Here is a 25133-nt window from a genome sequence, read left to right as displayed (position 1 = left end):
GTAACCGTAACACTGAAGTGTCCCAGCTTGGTGAGGGTCCGTAAAGTGGATGAAAACTTGGTCAACAAGCCGCCAGTGAGAGCAGCTTTCAGCCTCAACCCGGGGACTTCTTCTTCACTTTGTGCCGCGGATTATCGGTTCATCGTCACACGACTCGGTAAAGCCCGCCAGCAGCAGCTTCTCCGGTGTTTCTGTGTGTGTGGGCGGAAGTAAAGTGCGTGTTTCTACAGTTACGGAGTGAAACCGAGTCCGTCCGTCTGTCCGTCTGTCTCTCAGACAGTGAACGGCACATTTCCATGTGGGCAGATTATCACCGAGTCTAACAAAAGACCCGCAGCGCTCTCCGCTCGCTCTGTTCGGTTTCAGCTCCGTTACTTTCAGCCCGGGACTCCGGTTTGAATCTACGGGTTGACTTTGGATTGTTTTCACAGAGTTTGTGTCTCAGATTCGGTCTTTGTGACTCGGTTTCCCTCCTTTTTTTCAAAGTGCTGCCGGTGGAAGCGGAGCTGAGAGATGCCGCTTCTCCACAGAAAAGCTTTTATCCGACAGAAACCTCCGGCGGACCTGCGGCCGGACGAGGAGGTCTTCCTCTGTAAGATCACACACGAAATCTTCAGGTCGTACGAGTAAGTACCTGAGAGGTCACCTGCCTCACCTGTGAGCCGCTTTAAAGAGCCGATAGTGAAGTTTGAATGATGTCCCGACTGACAGTTGGTCGGTTGGCAAACTTCCAGACAACAAAAGCCAACTTTATTCAGAACAAAGGATACAAGTTTTGTCTGCTGGTAAACTGGGGACAGTCTCCGTCCACAGGTGGGAAACCGGTTCAAGCCGGTAGCTGATATGAGAAGTGGACTGAACACTTTGGGGGCAGGTGTAACGTTAGGCTAAGTTAGCTAGCTCACTGAGCTAAAGTGAGTTAGCGGCGGTTAGCTGTGTTAGCTAACAGTGAAGCTGTCAGCTAGTTTTAGCCGTTAGCTGAGTGAAACAGGCCTGCTGTCACGTCAGAGCTGTTCAATAAAGTTTGGACTGTTAAACTCACCTGTTTTACACAGAACAGGTAAGGTGACGTTAGAGAGTCTGCTGTGTCCTGAAGTTCAGCACTAGAGAGGAAACTCCCATATATCTCTCTCTCTATATATATATATATATATATATATATATATATATATATATATATATATATATATATATATTTTTTTTTTTTTTTTTTTTTTTTTTTTTTTTTTTTAATTTATTTATTTATTTTTATTTTAAGTGTAAGTTGCTTCAGTTTGGTTTAAGGTATTAAAGGTGTTGGAGTCAGTCAGGTGAGGGATCTCTGAGTCCTGAGGAGTCTGGGTGTGTATCAGTGGATAAAATGAAGTATTGGACACAACCCTAACCCTCAGTTCTCTGCTTATGTCACTTACTGTTGAGATGTGATATTAAGATGTTAATTCATGTCTGGTTCTGTGGTAAATGTTTATTTCCCAGCTGTGATGATGTGTGGCAGGAGGTATCACTCCTCATCACCCCTCATTACTTCCTGTACTCTGTCCTCAGTGAGTTCTTCGAGCGGACCATCCTGTGTAACAGTTTAGTGTGGAGCTGTGCTCTGACAGGCCGGGCGGGCTTGACCTACCTGGAGGCGGTGGAGAGCGAGCGGCGGGCGAAGCAGAGTCTGCAGAGCTTCCCTCCATCTCTGGTGGTCCCTCTGCTCCACCTGGCTGCTCTGAGCCGACACTGCAGACTGACGGAGCTTTGCGAGGACGTTTACGCCTTTGTCAAAGACCGGTTTTTCCCTGGAGAGATGGTGGACGTCACAGGACGCAACGGAGCCAGGTACTGGGGGGTTTTAAAAATACAAATCCATGCAAGGTGCAAAACAAACACTCACTGGCCAATTCCTGAAACTGAAGCCACTCGACTGTGTTTTCTTGGCTATTTTGGACGTTTGTTGAATCAGTTTTTGTGCGAAGTAATAAATTGTAAGGACATGTTAGTGACAGAAAGAGAAGAAATAGTTCCAGTAAATGATGTCTGTTGTGAATGTGGAGGCTAGGGGGGTCCGGGGGCATTCTGTAGTAAAGTAGATGTAAAATAGAACAAGGGGAACGTGTTGCTTGTTATTGGCTCTCTGGCTAAATCTACATATGTCCAATGCAGATGCACTATTATATACTATTACTATATTATTATTATTATTATTGTTGTTGTTATTATTATTATACTATTAACTAGTATAAATGAGTGTATTGGTATAATTAAATAAAAAGTATAATGTTAGTATATTCATTATAATTTCTTGTACTATATGCCTTTTTGTCACTAGTATAATATTAATTCCAGTTGGACAGTTGAAGAAACACACAGCCAACATTTATAACTTCTTTGGTTTTGTTCCTTCATTGAATCCTTGTGTCTACAGATGTGGTTCGTCTCTAACATGTCAATAATCATAACCATCCATGTTTACTGCAGCACGTCAACCTTTTTTAATGTCCCGCCCCACCCAGGCTGTGATTGGTTGATTCATAATGTTAGCTAAATATCCAGCTAGCCAAACCCAAAGCCTGTTAATCTCGTCCCTGTTGGCTGCAGAACCTTCACTGACGGTTGAACTGGAGGGGAGGATGTGGACTGGTGCAGGATATATACACACACACACACACACACACACACACACACACATCTGTAGACACTGACGGCTCTCTCAGCGTTGTGTTCAGAGAAAAAGCTGCAAGAAGCCACTGAGCACGAGCTGCTCAGCAGACAGACTCAGTTAGAGACGAGCTGCTGAACATATGCAGCGTTTAGCAGCTGCAGAGACAAATGTGGAGGAGACCAGAAACAGAAACCTCCATCCATCAGGTGACACAAACACATGAAGGATCATGTTGCTCTGTGACTGCTGGATGTGGAAAGAAGCAGCTGTTTGGTTCAACATTGTGTGTGTGTGTGTGTGTGTTGTAGACATGTGTGTGAGATCCTGCAGGTTCACTCTCCCCATTCCAGCGCTACCGGAGTGCCAGCTGCCAACGGCCACGCCACACCAGCTGATGGTGACGCCATCGTCATCAGTGATAGCGACGACGAGAGCAAAGCCTTCCAGAGTCCCACAGCACAGATAAACGGGTCAGTGGGTCAAAGGTCACCTAGTACTTATGTTGTTAAGTGAACAGGTCAGAGGTCATACGTGAAGGAAGAGTCACAACCTGCAGAGTTACAGATATCGGGGGGGGGGGGGGGGGGGGGTTAATTTTAATATCACCTGCTCTGGTCAAGTAATTTAATCTGTATGTGGCTGAATCAGCAGTTTTGATACTGAAGGAAACTTAAAAACATGGCGATTCTCAGTGAAGTTCTGCAGTGTCTTTTTCTCTGATCTCTAAGTAGGGCTGCACAATTATTGAATATTAATCGCGATCATTATTTGTGGCTGTGCCCTGCAGCGAGAGTAGAAGAGTAAAATACAACAGAGAGCAGGCTAAACAAAAGTCAAATGTCTGGAGCAGAAGGCGAAGAGCTAGTCCCTCGAAATGGATCATTATTCGAAGTATTTCAGATTTCAGGCAAGTGATATTAAGAACAAATCATATGCAAAGAGTGCAAAACACGCAAACTGCAGTACGATGACAGCATGAACATGTCTAATATAACATCGCTAAGAGCGACACTGTAAAAAGATTTGGTACAATATTATTTATATTTAGCTTTCAGGAGATGCACTGTGAATAAGGAGCAGTCTTATTTTGATGCAAAGATTTGTACAGTGATCTCAGTATTGATCAAAATAATCGTGATTATCATTTTGGCCATAATTGTGTAGCACTACCTCTAAGTGGATTTCTGAAGGTTTATTCTGGCTGGACAGAGACACTTATGACCCTGAGCAGGAGTGCAATCTTAGACTCTGATTCAGCTCCTGCAGTATCTTTGAATCAGAATCAGAATCAGAAACTTTTTATTGCCAAGTAACATACATTACAAGGAATTTGCTGTGGTCTGAAGGTGCTATTGTTTTGATAACAAATAAGTAGAATATAAAAGCTAAAATAAGAATAAAAATAAAAATAAGATAAGATAAATAACAGTGCAGTGACCAGAATAAAGTAAAGTGTCCAGATAAAGTGTCCAGTAGGGGGTGGGTGCGTTAATGTAACGCAGTGGGGACAGGGGTGATGTACGTTAATATAACGTATAGCTTGTGTTTGTGTTCGGGGGGGGGGGTCAGTCAGAGTTTGTCAGGTTGACTGCAGAGGGGAAGAAACTGTTTTTGTGACGGGAGGTTTTGGTCTGATGGACCGCAGCCTCCTGCCAGAGGGGAGGGGGTCGAACAGATGGTGTCCGGGGTGGGAGGGGTCGGCAGCGATCTTCCCTGCTCTCCTCAGGGTCCTGGAGGAGTACAGGTCCTGAAGAGATGGAAGGTTGCAGCCGATCACCCTCTCTGCAGAGCGTATGATACGCTGCAGTCTGCGTCTGTCCTTGGTGGAGGCAGCAGCGTACCAGACGGTGATGGAGGAGGTGAGGATGGACTCTATGATGGCGGTGTAGAAGTGAACCAGCATTTTTTGTGGCAGGTTAAACTTCCTCAGCTGCCTCAGGAAGTACATCCTCTGTTGGGCTTTCTTGATGAGGGAGCTGATGTTCAGCTCCCACCGGAGGTCCTGGCTGATGATGGAGCCCAGGAAACGGAAGGACTCCACAGTGTCCACTGGAGAGTCACACAGGGTGATGGGGGCGGGTGGGGCTGCGCTCTTCCTAAAGTCAACAACCATCTCCACTGTCTTTGAAGCGTTAAGCTCCAGGTTGTTGCTGTTGCACCAGGTCACCAGGTGGTCAATCTCCCACCTGTAGGCAGACTCATCCTCTCCAGAGATGAGTCCGATGAGGGTGGTGTCGTCCGCGAACTTCAGGAGCTTGACAGACTGGTGACTGGAGGTGCAGCTGTTGGTGTACAGGGAGAAGAGTAGAGGAGAAAGAACGCAGCCTTGAGGGGAGCCGGTGCTGATCGTCCGTGAGTCTGAGACGTGTTTCCCCAGCTTCACGTGCTGCTTCCTGTCAGACAGGAAATCTGTGATCCACCTGCAGGGGGGGTCAGGCACGTTCAGCTGGGAGAGCTTGTCCTGAAGAAGAGCCGGGATGATCGTGTTGAAGGCAGAGCTGAAGTCCACAAACAGGATCCTGGCATAGGATCCTGCGGAGTCCAGGTGCTGGAGGATGAAGTGAAGAGCCAGGTTGACGGCGTCGTCTACAGACCTGTTGGCTCTGTAGGCGAACTGCAGGGGGTCCAGCAGAGAGTCTGTGATGGATTTGAGGTGGGACAGGACCAGGCATTCAAATGACTTCATGACCACAGAGGTCAGGGCGATGGGTCTGTAGTCATTTAATCCTGTGGGCCCTGGTTTTTTGGGGACGGGGATGATGGTGGAGGCCTTGAAGCAGGCTGGCACGTGGCATGTCTCCAGTGAGGTGTTGAAGATGTCCGTGAACACCGGAGACAGCTGATCGGCGCAGCGCTTCAGGCAGGATGGGGAGATGGAGTCTGGTCCAGCAGCTTTACGCGGGTTTTGTCTCTTGAAGAGTCTGTTCACATCTCTTTCAAGGACAGACAGAGGTGTCGATGCTGGAGGAGTGGGGGGCGCTGTGGGGGGCAGCTGTGGTGGTAGGAGGTGTGAGAGTTCAGCCCCAGGTGTGATGAGGGGGTTGGGGCTGTTGGGCTGGAGCTGGTGGGTGATGGTGTGGGGGATGGTGTCAGGACTGTCCCATTGTCTTTCAAAGCGACAGTAGAAGTCGTTGAGGCTGTTGGCGAGGCGTCGGTCGTTAGCAGAGTTGGGGGCTCTTGGCTTGTAGTTGGTGATCTGCCTGAGCCCCCTCCACACAGAAGCAGAGTCGTTGGAGGAGAACTGGTCTTGTAGTCTCTCTGAGTACAGTCGTTTAGCTTCCCTCACCGCCTTGCTAAACTTGTACTTGGCTTCCTTAAACTCTGCTCTGTTGCTACTCTTAAACGCCTCTTCCTTTTCCAACCTCCTGACTCCCCTTCAGCTCTCTGGTGCCCCCCTGAGGAGGCCTTCTCTATTGTCTCTGTCCTGCTGAATGTTTCCATGTCTGTTACAGACCGGATCCTGTCATTTTTTAACTGTCACATCGTGAGTCAGGAGTGGGATGATGATGGTGTGTGTGTGTGTGTGTGTGTGTGTGTGTGTGTGTGTGTGTGTGTGTGTGTGTGTGTCTCTCTCTCTCTCTCTCTCTCAGCAGGAGGAAGAAGAAGCCTCTCAGTTCGTCAGTGTTTAAATATACAGTGAGGATGATGAAGGACGAACACAGTGAGACGTTCACTGTCAAAACCAATCAGATCAGGTGCGAAGGTTCACTTCTCACTCATCATCATCATCATCATCATCCATACTGTCTGAGTGTTTCATTACTGATGTTAGTGAATGTTAAGAGCACCCTCTGCTGAACCACAAGGCAAACGACTTCCAATACTCAGTTGTGATTATAGACTGTAAAATACTCAAAATCAAGTGACACTCATCACTTACATTGAAACTGCCAGTCATGTTTAACACAGACACGATGTGAAGGAAGAAAAACAAGCCGGACTTTTATTTAAACACATCAGAGATCTGCGAGAGGAACCTGTCAGCTGCTTCATGTTGTGTTTGTTCAGTCGCAGGAAGACCAGCATGTCCAGAGAGAGACTGAAGCTGCTCTTTAAGCAGCACTGTGAACCGCAGAATGGGACCATAGCACTCAAGGTGAGAGAACCACATTACATCCGAATTACACATCATCACTTCCTGCGTGTTGACGATGACTTCCCGTGTACTTCCCGTGTCTTGACGATGACTTCGCGTGTACTTCCTGTGTCTTGACTATGACTTCCTGTGTACTTCCCGTGTGTTGACGATGACGTCCCGTGTGTTGACGATGACGTCCCGTGTCCTTCCCGCGTGTTGACGATGACTTCCCGTGTGTTGACTATGATTCCCCATGTGTTGACAATGACTTCCCGCGTACTTCCCGTGTGTTGACCATGACTTCCCGTGTGTTGACCATGACTTCCCGTGTACTTCCCGTGTGTTGACCATGACTTCCCGTGTACTTCCCGTGTGTTGACGATGACTTCCCGTGTACTTCCTGTGTGTTGACTATGACTTCCCGTGTGTTGACCATGACTTCCCGTGTACTTCCCGTGTGTTGACGATGACTTCCCGTGTACTTCCTGTGTGTTGACGATGACTTCCCGCGTGTTGACGATGACTTCCTGTGTACTTCCCGTGTGTTGACTATGACTCCACATGTGTTGATGATGACTTCCCGTGTACTTCCCGTGTGTTGACTATGACTCCACATGTGTTGACGATGACTTCCCGCGTACTTCCCATGTGTTGACGATGACTTCCCGTGTCCTTCCCGTGTGTTGATTATGATTCCCCATGTGTTGACGATGACTTCCCGCGTACTTCCCGTGTGTTGACTATGACTTCCTGTGTGTTGACAATGACTTCCCGTGTGTTGACGATGACTTTCCGCGTGTTGACAATGACTTCCTGTGTACTTCCCGCATGTTGACGATGACTTCCTGCGTGTTGACGATGACTTCCCGTGTACTTCCCGCGTGTTGATGATGACCTGCTCTCTCTCAGCCCTCCACAGTGATGAAGTACAGGCTGTCTGAACAAACCTTCTCGCAGTTCTTCCCTGATGAGCCCCCCCTGTTCCCCTTCAGTCCCCCCGCTAAAGGTGGAGGGCGTGGCTCACCTGGACAGGTGCGAGTGATGGCTGTTTTTTTTACTTTGATTGTTAATGCTAAAAGCCCTACAAATACAAACAAGGTTGACTTAAATTCAAAAACCAGGTAGACAAAATACAAAAAAGGGACATATCTAGTGTATCCACCCACCAGAGAGAGAGGAGGAATAAATAAATGAGAATAATATTAGGACGTAACAGCGAGGGCAACAATCTCAATGATGTTTTTTGATTTCACTGTGTAAATAGTTAAGGTACAAAGGAGGTGGAGTGCAGAGGATGAGCAAATTCCTTGTAATGTATGTTACTTGGCAATAAACAGTTTCTGATTCTGATTCTGATGAGTTGAGGAGTCTGAGCCTCAGCTGCTCTGTTGTCTGGTGGTACTTCTGTATCAGGGGCGACAGGTTGTGGGGGGATGTTGTATCTTTCAGGCTTTTGCTCTCTGATATCACTGATGCTCAGTAGATGAGTACCCATGATGTCCTGGGAGGTTTTAGTCACCCCTGCAGAGCCCTCCGGTCCTGTATTGGAGGAATATTCATTTTATGATTAATTTAAAACATATCCAGCAGCTTTATAGTGCATTTGACCTTCTGTGGAAACAGAATTAAAATGTCTTTGTTGAAGCATTATATTTGATTTCAGAAAGTGTGCTCATGCCCTGTCGAAACAGGTTGATCTTATTGATTAGTAATATTTCTGATCAGTATAGTGTGTGTGATGAGCATTATATTGAACATATGTGATGTGTCTCCAGGCGGGTTCGTCTCTGCTGAAGGCGGCGGAGAAGTTAAAGCTGCTGCAGCAGAGGGAGGAGATGGCAGTGGCAGCTCAAGACAGAGCTCGGCTGAAGAAGGAGAAGGAGGAGGCGCAGGAGGCCAAGAGGAGGGAGAGGGAGGACCGAGAGAGGCTGAAGGAGGAGCATAAGAGGAGGTTTGAGGAGGAGAAACGGAGGAGGAGGGAGGAGAAGGAGCTCAGGAAGCTGGAGAAGGAGAAGGGGAGTCACATCAAGAGTTTTATACTACTAATTCTAAAAGTTCCAAAAGTAAATAAATCAAATGGAGACGTTTTTAATCTGATTTACAGGAACGAGAGAAGCTTAAGGAAGAGAAGAAGAAATACGCTGAACGACTGAAACTGTGGAACAAACCCAGAGAAGACATGGAGTGTGAAGACCTGAAGGTCAGTGAACGCACCTCAGTAACGGATTCACTGATCCTGGACCTGTTTACTGTCAGCTTTCTGTTTTAGGTATCGACTGTCATGTTGTTTCTGTCTTCCTACCTGTAGAAATAAAGTTTAAACTGAACCAGACTCTGCAGCACTCAGGTGGAGACCCACAAGCAGAACTTTTATTTGTACAGAAAGATAAATGTTACTCATTGATTTCACAGCCTTATCAATAACCACCTATAAGTGTTCTGTGCTGTGGACAGAACCAGACTGTACATCCAGATGATGATATCTGTAAGGGTTCTCCTCTAAACCAGGATCTGTGTGTGTTGGTTCTACCAGGACCTGCCCAGTCCGGTTCCAGTGAGGACTCGTCTTCCAGCCGAGCTCTTTGGAGAAGCTCTGATGGTTCTGGAGTTCCTGCGGGCCTTCGGCGAGGTCTTTGACCTGAAGGACGAGTTCCCTGACGGAATCTCTCTGGGTTAGAACACACTTTCTCTAAACTCTACTGGACAGAACGAGACCAGGATCCTGTGGTTCCTTGCAAGTAGGGTTGTACTTACAAGGTTCTGCTCCCAGTCTGGGTCACTCTGGTGCTGTGGTCCTGGTCTTGTTCCAGTATGATAAATGGGATGTGTTGATGGATCTAGTAGAGGTTTTACTAGTCAAGCCGATTCTAACAAATGTTCCACAGGTTCTGGTGGTTCTAGCAGAGGCGCGAGAAGTTTTTCTCATCTTCATCAACAAATATTCTTGAGGTTTGGTTGATTCAAATGTAGGTTCTAAGAGAGGTTCTGTAAGATGAATTGGTACGAACGGGTTCTGAAGGTTCAGCTGGTTCTTGTAATTTTCAAGAGATTCTGTTGAGTATGTTCTCTTCTTACAGAGGTTCGAAGTTTAATTTAGAACCTCTTTTTTTAATAGATAATCAAAATAATCACTAAAGGTTTTCTAGGTTCCATTGGTTAAAGTAAAATCAAAAATGCTAAGTTGGTCCAAATACAGATTGAAATAGAGGTTTTAGCAGATGTTGTAGTGGTTTATTTGGTACTAGCTAAATTGTGTTTGTTTTGTCTCTGGCATTTAAGGTTGCTTTGATAGATGTTCCTCTGCAGAGGTTCTGGAGGTTGTGCTGGTTCTAGCAGATGTTCTCTCTCTCCACAGAGGTTTTAGAGGAGGCTCTGGTGGGTTCTGACCCTGAAGGTCCTTTGTGTGAGTTGCTGTTCTTCTTCCTGTCGGCCATCTTTCAGGCTCTAGACGAGGAGCAGGAGGAGGTGGCTAAAGACCAGGCTGAAGGTCAGAGAGACACACACACACACACACACACACACACACACACACACACACACACACGTTAGGGCCACACGGAGAGCTATGATTGGTCAGCTCAGACACCTGCAGTTTAACACCGTCACACCTGGACAGGAACAACCTGACAGAATGAAGCTGCTGTTGTTTTGTTGTCGCAAAAACACAAACATGATGTGTGTGTTTTGTATGTATTGTGTATGTGCAGACCTGTCGGAGGCTCTGGACGACGACTCTGATGCCACTCAGTCGGCTCTCAGCGCTGTCGCGTCATTGGCTGCCGCCTGGCCTCAGCTGCATCAGGGCTGCAGTCTGAAGCAGTTGGACCTGGACAGCTGCACGCTGTCAGAGATCCTGCGGCTGCACATCCTGGCATCTGGCTCCGACTGTTACCACGGCAACGCCAAGTTCCGCTATCAGAAGCGGGGCGGGTTCACGCTGATGGATGACCCGTGTGTCGAGCTGCGATTGGCTGAGCCGGTGCTGCTGAAGAGGCTAACAAGCATGGCGGTATACGACCTGACACCAGGTCAGCAACCGACCAATCAGACAGTAATCATTGATTTAGATTGACATGTGTGCAGGGGAGCTCTGGGTTTGTGTTGATCAGTTATTGATCAGTTATTGACGTGTGTGCAGAGGAGAAGCTGAGGATCCTGCAGGCTCTGGTGGGGAAGCTGCTGACGTTGGCGTCCAGCAGAGATCTGATTGAAGACTGTGTGGAGGAGCAGAGAGCCGCCAGACAGGAACTGAGAGAGATCAGAGCTGAACAACACCGCCGAGAGAGAGAGGAGGCCGCACACAGGTACACACTACAGTATACACACAGGTACACACAACGGTATACACACAGATTCACACAACGGTATACACACAGGTACACACACAACGGTATACACACAGGTACACACACAACGGTATACACACAGGTGTAGACACAACAGTATACACACAGGTGTAGACACAACAGTATACACACAGGTGTACACACAACAGTATACACACAGGTACACACAGGTACACACAACAATATACACACAACAATATACACCCAGGCACACCCAGTCTTCCTCGTCCTCCTCGTCCTCCAGGGTTCGGCTCCGTAAGGAGGAGAAGCTGAGGGAGCAGGAGCAGAGGCTGAAGGACAAACAGCAGAGGCTGAAGGAGCAGGAGGTGAAGGGAGGACTCGTCACCAACAGGTAGAGGAGAGACTGCCAGCAGCACACTCACTCATATGTCAATGTGATTTTATCTTTAAACAACTAGAAGAAGTTGTTCTCTTGAAGTAAACTGATGTATTCCCACAAACACTATAAACTACAATACACAGTTTGTGAAAGAAATGTAGGAACCAAAAGAAGTTAAAGTGAAGTGTGTGAAGTTTCGGGAATAAAGTATGTACTTAGTGAAAGTAATTGAAATGTCAAAGTAGTTGAGCTGTAAATCAGTTCAAGCGTCAGTTAAACAAAAAACTGAAAATTAATGTTATTTTACTTGTTTCCATGAAGACTTTTGTTTATCAATAACTTGATCAGTAACAGAAGTGTGTGTGTGTGCGCAGTGAGACTCCTATAGAACAAAACACTGAGGAAGACGAGGAGCAAAACTCTTCATCCAACAAGAAGAAGATTAAAGGTAAAAACATTAAATCAGTCTTTTCACATTAAATCTTACCTCAGCTTGTCCTTTCTGCTGAGTCATGAGTGTCTCCTCTCTCCTCCAGCTCAACTCAACCAGAAAGAAAACCAGACCACCTCCTACCCAAAACCCTCGTCCTGCCCCCCCACCAGCCTGACCGCTGAGGAGCTGGAGAACGAGCAAGAGAAGGTCCGAACATCTGATTATTGATGGACTCATTTATTATGTGTCTTTATTATTTATAGATATCTATGTCTAATGTCCCAGTAGTGACATCATTGTCCCATCACCAGCGGGCCGAAAGTCCAAACTGTCCTTTTAAGTTTCCGTCTTTGCGATCAGAGGGATTGTCGTTGTTACAGAGAAATTTTTCTCAGAAATCAAACAGTTTTAACTTTAACTAATTGGTTCCCATTTTTATTCCCGTGTTGGTTTCAGTACCTGTCGAGAAGTTCAGACAGAAAGTGAAGCACATTTTCACCTTGGGAATTTGAAGGTACTAGCTGTGTACCGACGGGACGGTGCTAGTCACTAGATTGACTGTGAGACGAGTCACGTGCTGGTCTGAATCAGACTGATCCATCATTGTACGTTTGCACTGCATTGATTAATGCAGGTGGTCTGAGCATCATGTTCGTTCCACCCGCAGGTTCGAGAGCTGCAAGAGCGGATCCAGAAGGCGGCAGCCTGCACCTGCCTGCTGCCTCTGGGCAGAGACCGCCTGTACCGCCGGTACTGGCTCCTCCCCTCAGCCTCCACTCTGTTTGTAGAGGACGACTGCTTTGGCCTGACGGAGGACATGCTGCATCCAAGTCCAAAACCTGCACAGGATCCCACAACCAAGATGGAGGACGAGGAGGTCGTCAAAGAGGAGCACACCGAGGGAAAGTAGGTCGCTTAGTTTTCTTCTGGTCCTGTGTCTTAGACATGAGGAGCTCCGGTGTTCAGACAGGTTTCTAATGATGATAATATCTTCCTCCTGGACAGTGCTGGCTCAAGCCCCGCTCCCCTCCACCTCTGTGGGCCGCCAGTCAAACGTCCCAACCAATGGTCCTTCTACAGCTCAGTGGAGGAGGTGGATCAGCTGATTGAGGCTCTGAACCCTCGAGGTCACAGAGAGAGCAGCCTGAAGGAGGCCCTGCAGCAGGAGAGAGAGAGAATGCAACAGCTGCTGCAGAACTGTGACCGGAACAAATACAGTCACTCAGGTAACACACATACTCGGGTGTAAACACACTCAGGTGTAAAAACACACAGCTGTAAACACGCTCGGGTGTAAACACACACAGGTGTAAACACACTCGGGTGTAAACACACACTCAGGTGTAAACACACACAGTTGTAAACACACTCAGGTGTAAACACACACAGCTGTAAACACGCTCGGATGTAAACACACACTCGGGTGTAAACACACTCGGGTGTAAACACACACAGCTGTAAACACACTCGGTTGTAAACACACTTGGATGTAAACACACACTCGGGTGTAAACACACTCAGGTGTAAACACACACAGCTGTAAACACGCTCGGATGTAAACACACACTCGGGTGTAAACACACTCAGGTGTAAAAACACACAGCTGTAAACACGCTCGGGTGTAAACACACACAGGTGTAAACACACTCGGGTGTAAACACACACTCAGGTGTAAACACACACAGTTGTAAACACACTCAGGTGTAAACACACACAGCTGTAAACACGCTCGGATGTAAACACACACTCGGGTGTAAACACACACAGTTGTAAACACACACAGTTGTAAACACACTCAGGTGTAAACACACACAGCTGTAAACACGCTCGGATGTAAACACACACTCGGGTGTAAACACACACAGGTGTAAACACACTCGGGTGTAAACACACTCGGGTGTAAACACACTCAGGTGTAAAAACACACAGCTGTAAACACGCTCGGGTGTAAACACACTCAGGTGTAAACACACTCAGGTGTAAACACACACAGCTGTAAACACGCTCGGATGTAAACACACACTCGGGTGTAAACACACACTCGGGTGTAAACACACACTCAGGTGTAAACACACACAGTTGTAAACACACACAGTTGTAAACACACTCAGGTGTAAACACACACAGCTGTAAACACGCTCGGATGTAAACACACACTCGGGTGTAAACACACACAGGTGTAAACACACTCGGGTGTAAACACACTCGGGTGTAAACACACTCAGGTGTAAACACACACAGGTGTAAACACACTCGGGTGTAAACACACACTCAGGTGTAAACACACACAGTTGTAAACACACTCAGGTGTAAACACACACAGGTGTAAACACACTCGGGTGTAAACACACTCAGGTGTAAAAACACACAGCTGTAAACACGCTCGGGTGTAAACACACACAGGTGTAAACACACACAGGTGTAAACACACTCGGGTGTAAACACACACTCAGGTGTAAACACACACTCAGGTGTAAACACACACAGTTGTAAACACACTCAGGTGTAAACACACACAGCTGTAAACACGCTCGGATGTAAACACACACTCGGGTGTAAACACACTCGGGTGTAAACACACACAGCTGTAAACACACACAGCTGTAAACACACTCGGTTGTAAACACACTTGGATGTAAACACACTTGGATGTAAACACACAGCTGTAAACACACTCGGGTGTAAACACACACCTGTCCTGCTTTTCCAGATGATCCGGAGTTGTCCCGATCTGTCCCAGAATGCACTGCTGCAGCTGAGACTCTGATGGAAGTCAGGCTGAGAGACCTGCTACTGGACATTGAGGACCGAATTCACCAGGGAACTCTGGGGACTCTGAAGGTACACTCTCACCTGCTGCTGAACACAGAGAACCAGACCCAGCAGGTAACCTCACACTCACCTGTCTGTCTCTCTCTGTCTGTGTTTAGGTGATGGACAGACAGGTGTGGCGCTCAGCGCTGGAAGCAGGAAACTACGAGCTGCTGTGTTCTGACGGCAGAGAGAACGGAGGGATGAATGGACGAATGGAAGCCATGGAGGTGGACTCACCTGCCCACCTGAGAGCCAGAGACAGGTACACACACAGACTGGCAGACAGACGGGTAGAGTTAGGTACCTAGTAAGTAGTTCACACTGACGGCAGCTAGAGGGTGCCGTGAGTACCAGGTACAGACATGCTACTTCCTGTTTATCTTCCTCCTCCCTCTTCTTCCTCTGTGTTTCTGTGTGTTTTTATATTCTGTGTGTGTGTGTGTGTGTGTGTGTGTGTGTGTGTGTGTGTGTGTGTGTGTGTGTGTGTGTGTGTGTGTGTGTGTGTGTGTGTGTGTGTGTGTTACAGGCTGCAGGAGCTGAAGTCTGACGGCGTGGCCTCGGGCACTGGGACTCCTCAGGTGGTCAGCAGCTCGGTACAAATCCTGGCTCAGGCCCTCGTTCACATCGAGCAAGGCATTGAGAGGCGCTTCCTCAAAGCTCCGCTGGGTGAGTCTCTTCCAGGCTGTTCCAACACTTTCCAGGCCTGGAGAAGGTCTGGAAGAGTGTGTCAAGATGAGGAGGAACTGACTGAAAGAGCTGAACGACGTGCGATTATTTTCACATACAAGTACGAGTCAGGATTTTAGTGGCAATGGTAATGATGATGTCCCAGACAAGCATGTCCCCCTCCGTCTGGAGAGTACGACGTGCAGGTTTTGACACATTTACTGTCATCAAAAAAATCGCAGCACTGGGCCGTATTGTGATTAATTGTTCAGCCCTAGAAAATACATGAACAGACCATAATACACATGAGACGTTTGCACTGTCGGGAATTCTAGCCTTATCAGGTTGAATTTGGCTATCAAAAATAAATAATGATCATAAATAATTAAAAACTATATCTAATAATGGGGCTTTAGTTTAACATTAAGGTAGAATGGAACACTGTTTTAAGGTGGGTGTAACATGTCAATTTGAGCTATCAAGAATTATCAAAATTGATATTTAAATAGTAACTTTAAAGAACAATGACAACAACGATTATTATTATTAGTAGTAGTAGTAGTAATTAGGAAGTTCCTCGGGGCACCACTTCTTAAATATATTTAACAAAAGGGAAAACAATAGCAAATTAACTGATTTAGTCTCATTAATAGTATGCCTTTAATGTTGAATACTTTAATTAAAGTAATTATCCTTAGTTAAATTATCAATGCACAAATGCAATGGTAACCTAATTACTATCAGGCCTATAACATTAATGAAATAACCATATACTGAAGAAAATTTGGGGAGCTCTTGTCACGGCAGAGGCTGCTTTCAACACAACAACTTCTTGTTCTCAAACTCACATGGGTTCATTATTCCATCAAGTATAACAAACAAAGCAGAAATGAAAAAATCTTAACCTGTGAAGAATCATATATCAAAGTGTGTGTGTGGGTCTCTGTCTAGATAATACAACAAAAATGTGAAAAACAAAATGGCGAGCTCAGTGACCATGTGGTGACTGAGAACCTGCTGGAGTGTGCGTGACCACCAGTGCAGGGTGTCACCATGATGATGATGCATGATGTCACGTGAGCGATGTAAAACAAAGGAAAACTAGCGGGCCGAGTGTCCGATGGGGGAGCTGAGAACCACATGAGGGTAGAGATGAACGGGCGAAACAGGTGGACGAATTTTAACACAACTAGCCTGAGTCGGCCCTGAGCCGCGGCGTCACTCACTCTGAGCATATGTGTGTTTTGTGTGTATCAGTGAGAGAGAGAAGAGAAAAATGCATGCAAGGCCTAACTGAATAAAATCACTTCCACGGTGGGTTTCACTGAATAAAACTTATTCATCCAATCATCAACAATGAACGGCGCTCAAAACACACATGCAACATCAACAGCCAGCAGCGCTCAACATAAATCACAACAGGAAGGCAGTTTCACTAAATCTGCCCAGCTATCCAGCCTTACTTGAGGAATCACTCCATGTGATTTCAGTAGGTTTTATGCGACTGAAGTCCTGTGGATGGCGATGTGGGCTGGTCCGTTATCTTTACGCTCGTCAGCGAAAAAGATACTTTTCTGTTTTCCTCCTCAAATGCAGCGGCAGAGAAGGCAGGCAGTCATCGACGTGTAGAAGAAAAAATAAAAAGGGAAGCAGGTCGCCTTTTCAATCTTCAAAAAAGTCTACTGAGTGTCTTACAGTAGAAAAATCTCAACTGGTTTTCAGCAGTAATTACTATGTACAGGAGTCTTTAGAACAAAGTTAAATTATCTTACTCTACCGCGGCCAGCTGGAGAGGTGGGAGAACAGGACATCTTTGTTCAGTAGTCCAGAAAGGATGGAATTCCTTCGGAAGGGAGAGCGTCTCTTCACAGCAACTTCACGAAGTACTAGAGAGAACTAAACCTATCCGCCGGTCTTTATTGACAAAGTGACGTCGTCAGTCAACTGAGGTCAATAGCTCTTCTTTGTTCTATAGAACCCAGAACATGTGCTATCATGTGTCATCTCGAGGGGCCAAGAACAAGGAGCATGTCGTGTCATGTGCCATTTTGAAGGCTGAGGGCCTACAAAGTCAAGATACATTTGAGCAAAATGCTAGTAGAACCTAATGGAAATGTAGTTAGCTTTCTCATCAGAGACTGCGGCAAGTTACTTAACCACACAGATTAAAGTACAGGTGTGTATGTTTCATTGTACATGTCTGCTTTGACATGGATAACAACTGGCTCCTCCCCCCACAGGTGAGGAAGACTCAAAGAAAGACCAGAAGATGAAGAAGAACAAGAAGAAAGACGAGGACCAGGGCAGTGACGGTATGACTTCCTGTTTAATAAGAGAGCGTAAATCCTCCAGCCACAGGAGGGAAGTGATGTCAGCACAGTGACGATGAACAACACGTGGAAATGAAACTGTAGGAATGTTCTCCTCAAACTGTTGGAATGTTGTCACCAGGTCCAACAGTCTGTAGTTAGTTTTGTTTTTCTGTCATAATCTGATTTGATCTGATCTCACATCACAGCTGGCTGGTGACTATAAACTGATTCAGATCTGCAGGAAGCTGCCTTTAAACACTGCCTGTCTGTGTCTCACCTGTCTGTCTGTCTGTCTGTCTGTCTGTCAGATGGCAGTGACAGTGGCCGGGTCAGTAAGACGGTGTTGGAGCGATGGAGGGAGTCTCTGCAGTCCTGCTCAAGTCTGTCTCAGGTCAGAAAAAAACACACATCCAGATTTTCAAGGCGCAGCTCTTATTGGCTGTTCGAAATGTCAATCACAAGACAGTGTGCACACCTCCTGAGGCTGAATCCCAGTGTGAACGCGGTGTACCTGTGACGTGTTCATCATGACTCTGGGAGGATGATGATGATGAAATTTGATATTAGACAAGAATTCATGACTCATAACCTTCTTTACTGACACCTTATGCATAATATGTGCAAGTCTGCTGCATTTCATAGTAGCTATAACAGATACAGTTATTATCTGCAGTGAAACGTTCCTTTATTCACATTAAACATTGAACTTCACGTGAAAACCAACCGTATCGGTCAATCCAAATGATTCAGACTCTGATTTTTAGTTCATTGATGTAGTGAGCGTTGATACTGCACAGGAACATAGAATATTAAGTCAAATCAAATAAATCAGAAATAAAAATTGTGGTTATTGGACATGAATCGTGGGTTTGGACAGACCTCGGCCCGTAAAGCCCCCTGGTCTGAAAGTGTGGTGAAGTCGGGACATTTGGATTCAGCCTGAATGTGTTCAGTTTTTGTCAGTCTGTCAGGATACGAACAACAAAGTTACAGCAGAAAGACCAGTCGCATCATCTTTCCATGAGAAGTGTCATCCTGACTGCTTCATAACACCTGTGAGTCTACTGTGGGATTAACATGCTGATGTGTGTCTCCAGGTGTTTGTCCACCTGTCCAGTCTGGAGCGAAGTGTCCTCTGGTCTCGCTCCGTCCTCAACGCTCGCTGCCGCATCTGCAGGCGCAAAGGAGACGCTGACAACATGCTGCTGTGTGACGACTGTGACCGAGGACACCACACTCACTGTCTGAGGCCCCGCCTCAAGGTAGATACAAGCCACACCCACTGTTTGAGGAAGTAGTTCCAGCTGGTATTAGCATCATACTAACACTGGCACTGGTTCTGCTGCAGCATTTGGACCCTGTGGATTATTAACTACATCCTCTCTGTTTGTGTTAGTCGGTCCCAGAGGGCGACTGGTTCTGTCCAGACTGTCGACCCAAACAGAGATCCAGCCGCTTGCCGTCCCGTCAGCGCTCTTCTGTTGAGGAGGAGGAGGAAGAAGAGGTGGAGGGGGAGTCTGAGGAAGAGGAAGAGGAATCAGAAGAGGAAGAGGAGGAGTCTGAGGAAGAGTCAGAGGAGGAGGAGGAGGAAGAATTAGTAGTGAGGTAAGTGTGGAAATATTTCAACCTCATCCATCTGCACTGAGATCAGTCTCAAATAGCAATTTCTCCTCTTATCTGTAAATATCTGTAGCACCAAGAAGAGCCCAGCCCCCCCCCCTAAAGGAAAGAGCCAACAGGCCACACCCAAAAACAGCACCGCCTCAGCAGGGAAAAACCTATCAGCTTCCAAGTCAGTATTCTTGTAAGCTCTGATCCCAGTTTACTATAGTGCTGATCCCAGTTTACTGTGAGTCACTTTTTCCAATCTATCCAATCACAGGTCTTCGGGGAAAAAGACCACGCTCCCCACTGTGAAGGCCAACATGGCGCCTGGAGGTAAAGCTCCGGCCCGCTCTGGGAGTCGAGTCAGTGCCCGTCTGAGCCACGAAATCCTGCCACCAAACGGCAACACCAAGACCTCACCTGGTCAGAGCGAGCCCCACAAGAGACTGCCGACAGGTAAACAACCAATCAACAGTCAGTAACACCTGGGGGACTGTTTCGCTACAGTTTCTGGGTTGAACGACACGTTTCTTTGAAATGCAGAGAAGCGGCTTTTCTCTTGTTTGGTCGGTGTGTCAGAGGTGTTACCCAATCAGCAGCGACATGCCATATCTGAAAAGAACACTAAGAATGTCCTTCTCAGCTGCTGTAGCTGCAATGTTTGCGTAACACGACAGGGTGTTCAACGCACCACCGTATCAGTTTAAATAAAGGTTTGCTACGTTTTGTGGGGGCTGAACGCAGCCTGCCGACAGGTGAGCAGCTGTAAGGTTTCTTGGTGAACGAGGACTGAAGTGAAACGTCTTCCTGGGTTGCTGCTAAACACCAACAAAACCAGTAACCTCTCCCCTCTGCTCCTCCCCCAGACGTGGCTCCCCCTCCTAAACCCTCCAGACCCGTCCTCCCTGTCCTGCCCCCTTCATCCTCCTCTTCCTCCTCGTCTTCATCCAACCGACGCTCCTCTGGCAGAAACCACGGGGTCCACGAGCTGTCGGCCTGCGAGCAGCTGACTGTGGAGCTTGTCAGACATGAAGACAGCTGGCCCTTCATGAAGCTGGTGTCCAGGACTCAGGTACACACACACACACACAGTGCTGCAGTGGCTAGCACAGAGCGGGCACTGAACCCTAAGTTCCTTAGTTCCTGGGGGAGGCCTGCACCTTGCATGACAGCTTGGTCACCATCGGTGTGTGAATGTGACCTGATCTGTAAAGCGCTCTGGGAATCATGAAGGTTGAAGAGTGCTATATAAGTGAAGACCATTTGTGATTTACCAAATGTCTTTAAAAGTGATTATTAACATAATTTAGAAAAAGTTAAAATACAACATGGTTCTAGAAGATGGTTGGATGTGTGTCTGTACAGAAACACCATGAACATGAAGGTCTCTTCTCTCTCTAATCAACATCAAACTGAACCAACCTGAAGGCAGCAGAACATTTGAGGGTTCCACGTTCTTAAATGTGAATATTTGCTGCTTTTCTTGGTAAACAGTAAAAATGTCTTGTTTAGTCGAATAAACAGTCAAAAATATTCTGTTTTGTGATGTTACAAACCAAATTCATTGAGAAAGATCGATGATAAAGTTTAACAGAATGTCATCAGAAGGTCACCGGCTGGTCTGTTAACAACACACAGGAACACACACACTGACGATATACAGTGCATCCGGAAAGTATTCACGGCGCTTCACTTTTTCCACATTTTGTTATGTTACACCCTTATTCCAAAATGGATTAAATTAATTTTTTTCCTCAAAATTCTACACACAACACCCCATAATGACAATGTGAAAAAAGTTTTTTTGAAATTTTTGCAAATTTATTAAAAATAAAAAACTAAGAAATCACATGTACATAAGTATTCACAGCCTTTGCCATGAAGCTCAAAATTGAGCTCAGGTGCATCCTGTTTCCACTGATCATCCTTGAGATGTTTCTGCAGCTTAATTGGAGTCCACCTGTGGTAAATTCAGTTGATTGGACATGATTTGGAAAGGCACACACCTGTCTATATAAGGTCCCACAGTTGACAGTGCATGTCAGAGCACAAACCAAGCATGAAGTCAAAGGAATTGTCTGTAGACCTCCGAGACAGGATTGTCTCGAGGCACAAATCTGGGGAAGGTTACAGAAAAATTTCTGCTGCTTTGAAGGTCCCAATGAGCACAGTGGCCTCCATCATCCGTAAGTGGAAGAAGTTCGGAACCACCAGGACTCTTCCTAGAGCTGGCCGGCCATCTAAACTGAGTAATCGGGGGAGAAGGGCCTTAGTCAGGGAGGTGACCAAGAACCCGATGGTCACTCTGTCAGAGCTCCGGAGTTCCTCTGTGGAGAGAGGAGAACCTTCCAGAAGGACAACCATCTCTGCAGCAATCCACCAATCAGGCCTGTATGGTAGAGTGGCCAGACGGAAGCCACTCCTTAGTAAAAGGCACATAGCAGCCCGCCTGGAGTTTGCCAAAAGGCACCTGAAGGACTCTCAGACCATGAGAAACAAAATTCTCTGGTCTGATGAGACAAAGATTGAACTCTTTGGTGTGAATGCCAGGCGTCACGTTTGGAGGAAACCAGGCACCGCTCATCACCAGGCCAATACCATCCCTACAGTGAAGCATGGTGGTGGCAGCATCATGCTGTGGGGATGTTTTTCAGCGGCAGGAACTGGGAGACTAGTCAGGATAGAGGGAAAGATGAATGCAGCAAAGTACAGAGACATCCTGGATGAAAACCTGCTCCAGAGCGCTCTTGACCTCAGACTGGGGCGACGGTTTATCTTTCAGCAGGACAACGACCCTAAGCACACAGCCAAGATATCAAAGGAGTGGCTTCAGGACAACTCTGTGAATGTCCTTGAGTGGCCCAGCCAGAGCCCAGACTTGAATCCGATTGAACATCTCTGGAGAGATCTGAAAATGGCTGTGCACCGATGCTTCCCATCCAACCTGATGGAGCTTGAGAGGTGCTGCAAAGAGGAATGGGTGAAACTGCCCAAAGATAGGTGTGCCAAGCTTGTGGCATCATATTCAAAAAGACTTGAGGCTGTAATTGCTGCCAAAGGTGCATCAACAAAGTATTGAGCAAAGGCTGTGAATACTTATGTACATGTGATTTCTCAGGTTTTTTATTTTTAATAAATTTGCAAAAATCTCAAACTTTTTTCACGTTGTCATTATGGGGTGTTGTGTGTAGAATTTTGAGGAAAAAAATGAATTTAATCCATTTTGGTATAAGGCTGCAACATAACAAAATGTGGAAAAAGTGAAGCGCTGTGAATACTTTCCGGATGCACTGTATAACTGAGTGTGACTTGCCTGTCTGTCTGTTTGTGTGTAGGTCCCTGACTACTATGACATCATCAAGAAGCCGATCGCCCTCAGCACCATCAGAGAGAAAGTCAACAACTGTGAATATCAGACAGCAGGTGAGGAAACACACACACACATGCACTCACTCATTATTTGTCATATGTATATTTTATAATTTCTCATAATGTTGTAATAACATTATAAAGAGTCAGTCTAGACCTCTGCTCTGTGTCATGAGATGACTTTTTTGTGATTTGGTGCTATATAGATGAAATTGAATTAGAGTAAGAATTCAATTTTAAACACTATTTCCATCAGTAGTTCCATCTGTTTTTAAAATGATGTATTTATTATTATATGAGATGGTGTCAGTCACAGATCACTGATCAGCTGTTAAATATTGTTGAGAGTCCACGGCTGCACCTTCAGGTTTAGTCTGTCACTGGCAGCGTTGTGTGAACGTTTCAGCACTGACTCTGATCCAGAACTCAAAGATGTCATATATATATATATATATATATATATATATTCAGATACTAATCAATAGATACTATAGTACTGGTGTCCTGTTGTACAGCTGTTTGTATTTATCATTGACTTTTTAAATAGCTGTTGCCTTCAAACAGCAGCAGGAACATTATTCATTGTCTTTTTCTACTTCTGCAAACTACTGCAACATAAACTATTAAATATGGCAGAAAAACATCAGAAATTTGACTTGTGATTTAAGATGCTTTTAATGTGAACCTCTTCAGGAAGTGTTCCGTTTTATTGACAGTATCTTTAAAGTGTCAGTGACGGAGAAGTTAGATAGAGGTTATCTTCTATATTGTGATGGTTTAGTTATGAGAGAGATTTATGTTAGCTCCGCTAACAAGCTAGCACAGTTAGCTGTGCTGTTATATGATGGCCCGGTTAGCTAGTCACTAAATCACATCTGACAGGATACATTTATTTAACCCCCGAGTTCAAGATGTGTCATCAAAAATGTTTCTACGTTTTACAGGAAAACAAAACTGAAAATAAACATGAGACAAACTTGTAAAATGTATTTTTATTTTATGACAAAGTGGAATTGATTCCTGTCTGTCTCTCTGCCTGTCTGCAGGTGAGTATGTCTCAGACGTGGACCTGATGTTCTCTAACTGTCTTCAGTATAATCCTCGTCACACTAACGAGGCGAAGGCCGGACACCGCCTGCAGCAGTTCTTCCACTCGGAGCTCAGCAGACTCGGCCTATCAGAGCGCAGCTCGGCCCCGCCCGCCAAACGCTCCCGACACTGAACCAAACGCACTCCACTGACCTCACCACTGTCCACTCTGCTGATTGGTTAAGGGAGGAGACGTGGCCTGATGGCCCCCCTCCTGATGGACTGACATGGTGTCGCTCCTTCATGACCATTGACCCCCCCCTGAACCGGTCGGCCACAGCACTCTGTAGTTTAAAGAGACTACAGGGGTCAAAGGTCATGAACATTAAAACACTGTATGATTAAATGAATGATAGAATTGTCTCAGGTGAGCCTCAATAAAAAAGCAGCTCAGACAGTCCTCTCACCTGGTCACCGGCTCACCAGGTCACCTGATCCGAAGCTTCACTCTTAAGACAAATAAACCTTATGGAAAATAGTTTTAGCTAATATGAGTTCATGAAAGCGTAGAAAAGTTGTGGAGTAGATTTCCTTCAACATTAACTTCCTGTCTTTGTGGACAGACGGTGGACATGTAGCAGACATTCCTGTGGTGCTGTAGGACAGTAGAGACAGTAGAGTCCCCACAGTTTTCATCTGATGTTTCTTTTCATCCAGAAAAGCAAAAACCACTAAAGAAAGTTCAGCTTCGCACTAACGATTAAAATCAAATCAGGCCGTTTGTGTTTTGCTCAGGGACCAAATTTTTGATTTGAATGAAAATGATTTTCTAACAGTGCAGCTGTTTTTTACTGAAGCAGAGTGCCACCGTGGCAACAAGGACTCAGGCTATATATTAAAGGCTATGGAAGTCTGTGGAGGCCAAAACTAAAATGAAATAATTTAAACAAATTGAATTGATGATGTATGACAAACATTTAACATTTAAAAAGCAGAATATATAATTAATATCTAAAGGTTATAATAGAAATGATTGACAGATAAATATCAGTGTGTGCAGAATGACAAAGACTTACTGGGCTGTTCCCAGAGCTTTCAACTGTATCTCGTGGCCTTCTCCAGGAAATGTAACTGCTCAGGTAACTGCTTGGTACAACTACCTGTTATCACATGACCAAAGTTCCCTACGTAGGTCATGTGATGACTCCTGAGCAAACTGCATGGGATACGGCCGAAAGCTCAGCTGCTCGGCTCAGTAAGTGGACCTTGCATTTAGAATATTTAACAGACTTTATTTTCATTTTGGCAGATAATGATAAATACTACTGAACATGCAAACTGGACTGCTTAACTTAAGTTCTGATTTCAGCTTGTTTCCAATTGAAATTAATGTTTATGATGGCAGGACTCTCCCAGTGTTCCCTGTGTGAAAACAAACTCAACAATTTTCTATAAAGAAGTCCATTGTATTTAGAAATGAGCTAAAATCAGGAC

At 45.8% G+C, this 25133-nt stretch overlaps 1 protein-coding gene across 1 annotated transcript; it reads left to right on the top strand.

Annotated features, from left to right (window-relative positions):
• The first annotated feature begins 513 nt into the window (after positions 1 to 513).
• baz1a (bromodomain adjacent to zinc finger domain, 1A) lies at positions 514 to 24534 on the top strand. The gene is made up of 29 exons (XM_070920075.1): positions 514 to 626; positions 1546 to 1824; positions 2956 to 3117; positions 6238 to 6342; positions 6656 to 6743; positions 7635 to 7763; positions 8501 to 8738; positions 8828 to 8925; positions 9259 to 9397; positions 10081 to 10212; positions 10433 to 10753; positions 10864 to 11029; positions 11316 to 11423; positions 11786 to 11859; positions 11948 to 12051; positions 12512 to 12750; positions 12850 to 13070; positions 14555 to 14685; positions 14775 to 14920; positions 15185 to 15324; positions 17565 to 17636; positions 17945 to 18027; positions 18734 to 18898; positions 19033 to 19241; positions 19330 to 19428; positions 19519 to 19697; positions 20108 to 20313; positions 22577 to 22664; positions 23657 to 24534. Exons 1-29 carry the CDS (start codon positions 514 to 516, stop codon positions 23830 to 23832), a joined length of 4410 nt encoding a protein of 1469 aa, XP_070776176.1. The 3' UTR covers positions 23833 to 24534.
• Positions 24535 to 25133: the final 599 nt, after the last annotated feature.

The sequence above is a fragment of the Enoplosus armatus genome, chromosome 15 (genome assembly GCF_043641665.1).
Source record: "Enoplosus armatus isolate fEnoArm2 chromosome 15, fEnoArm2.hap1, whole genome shotgun sequence".
Taxonomy (NCBI): domain Eukaryota; kingdom Metazoa; phylum Chordata; class Actinopteri; order Centrarchiformes; family Enoplosidae; genus Enoplosus; species Enoplosus armatus.
Note: the sequence above shows the minus strand (reverse complement) of the source record. Positions and strands in the feature narration are given on the sequence as shown.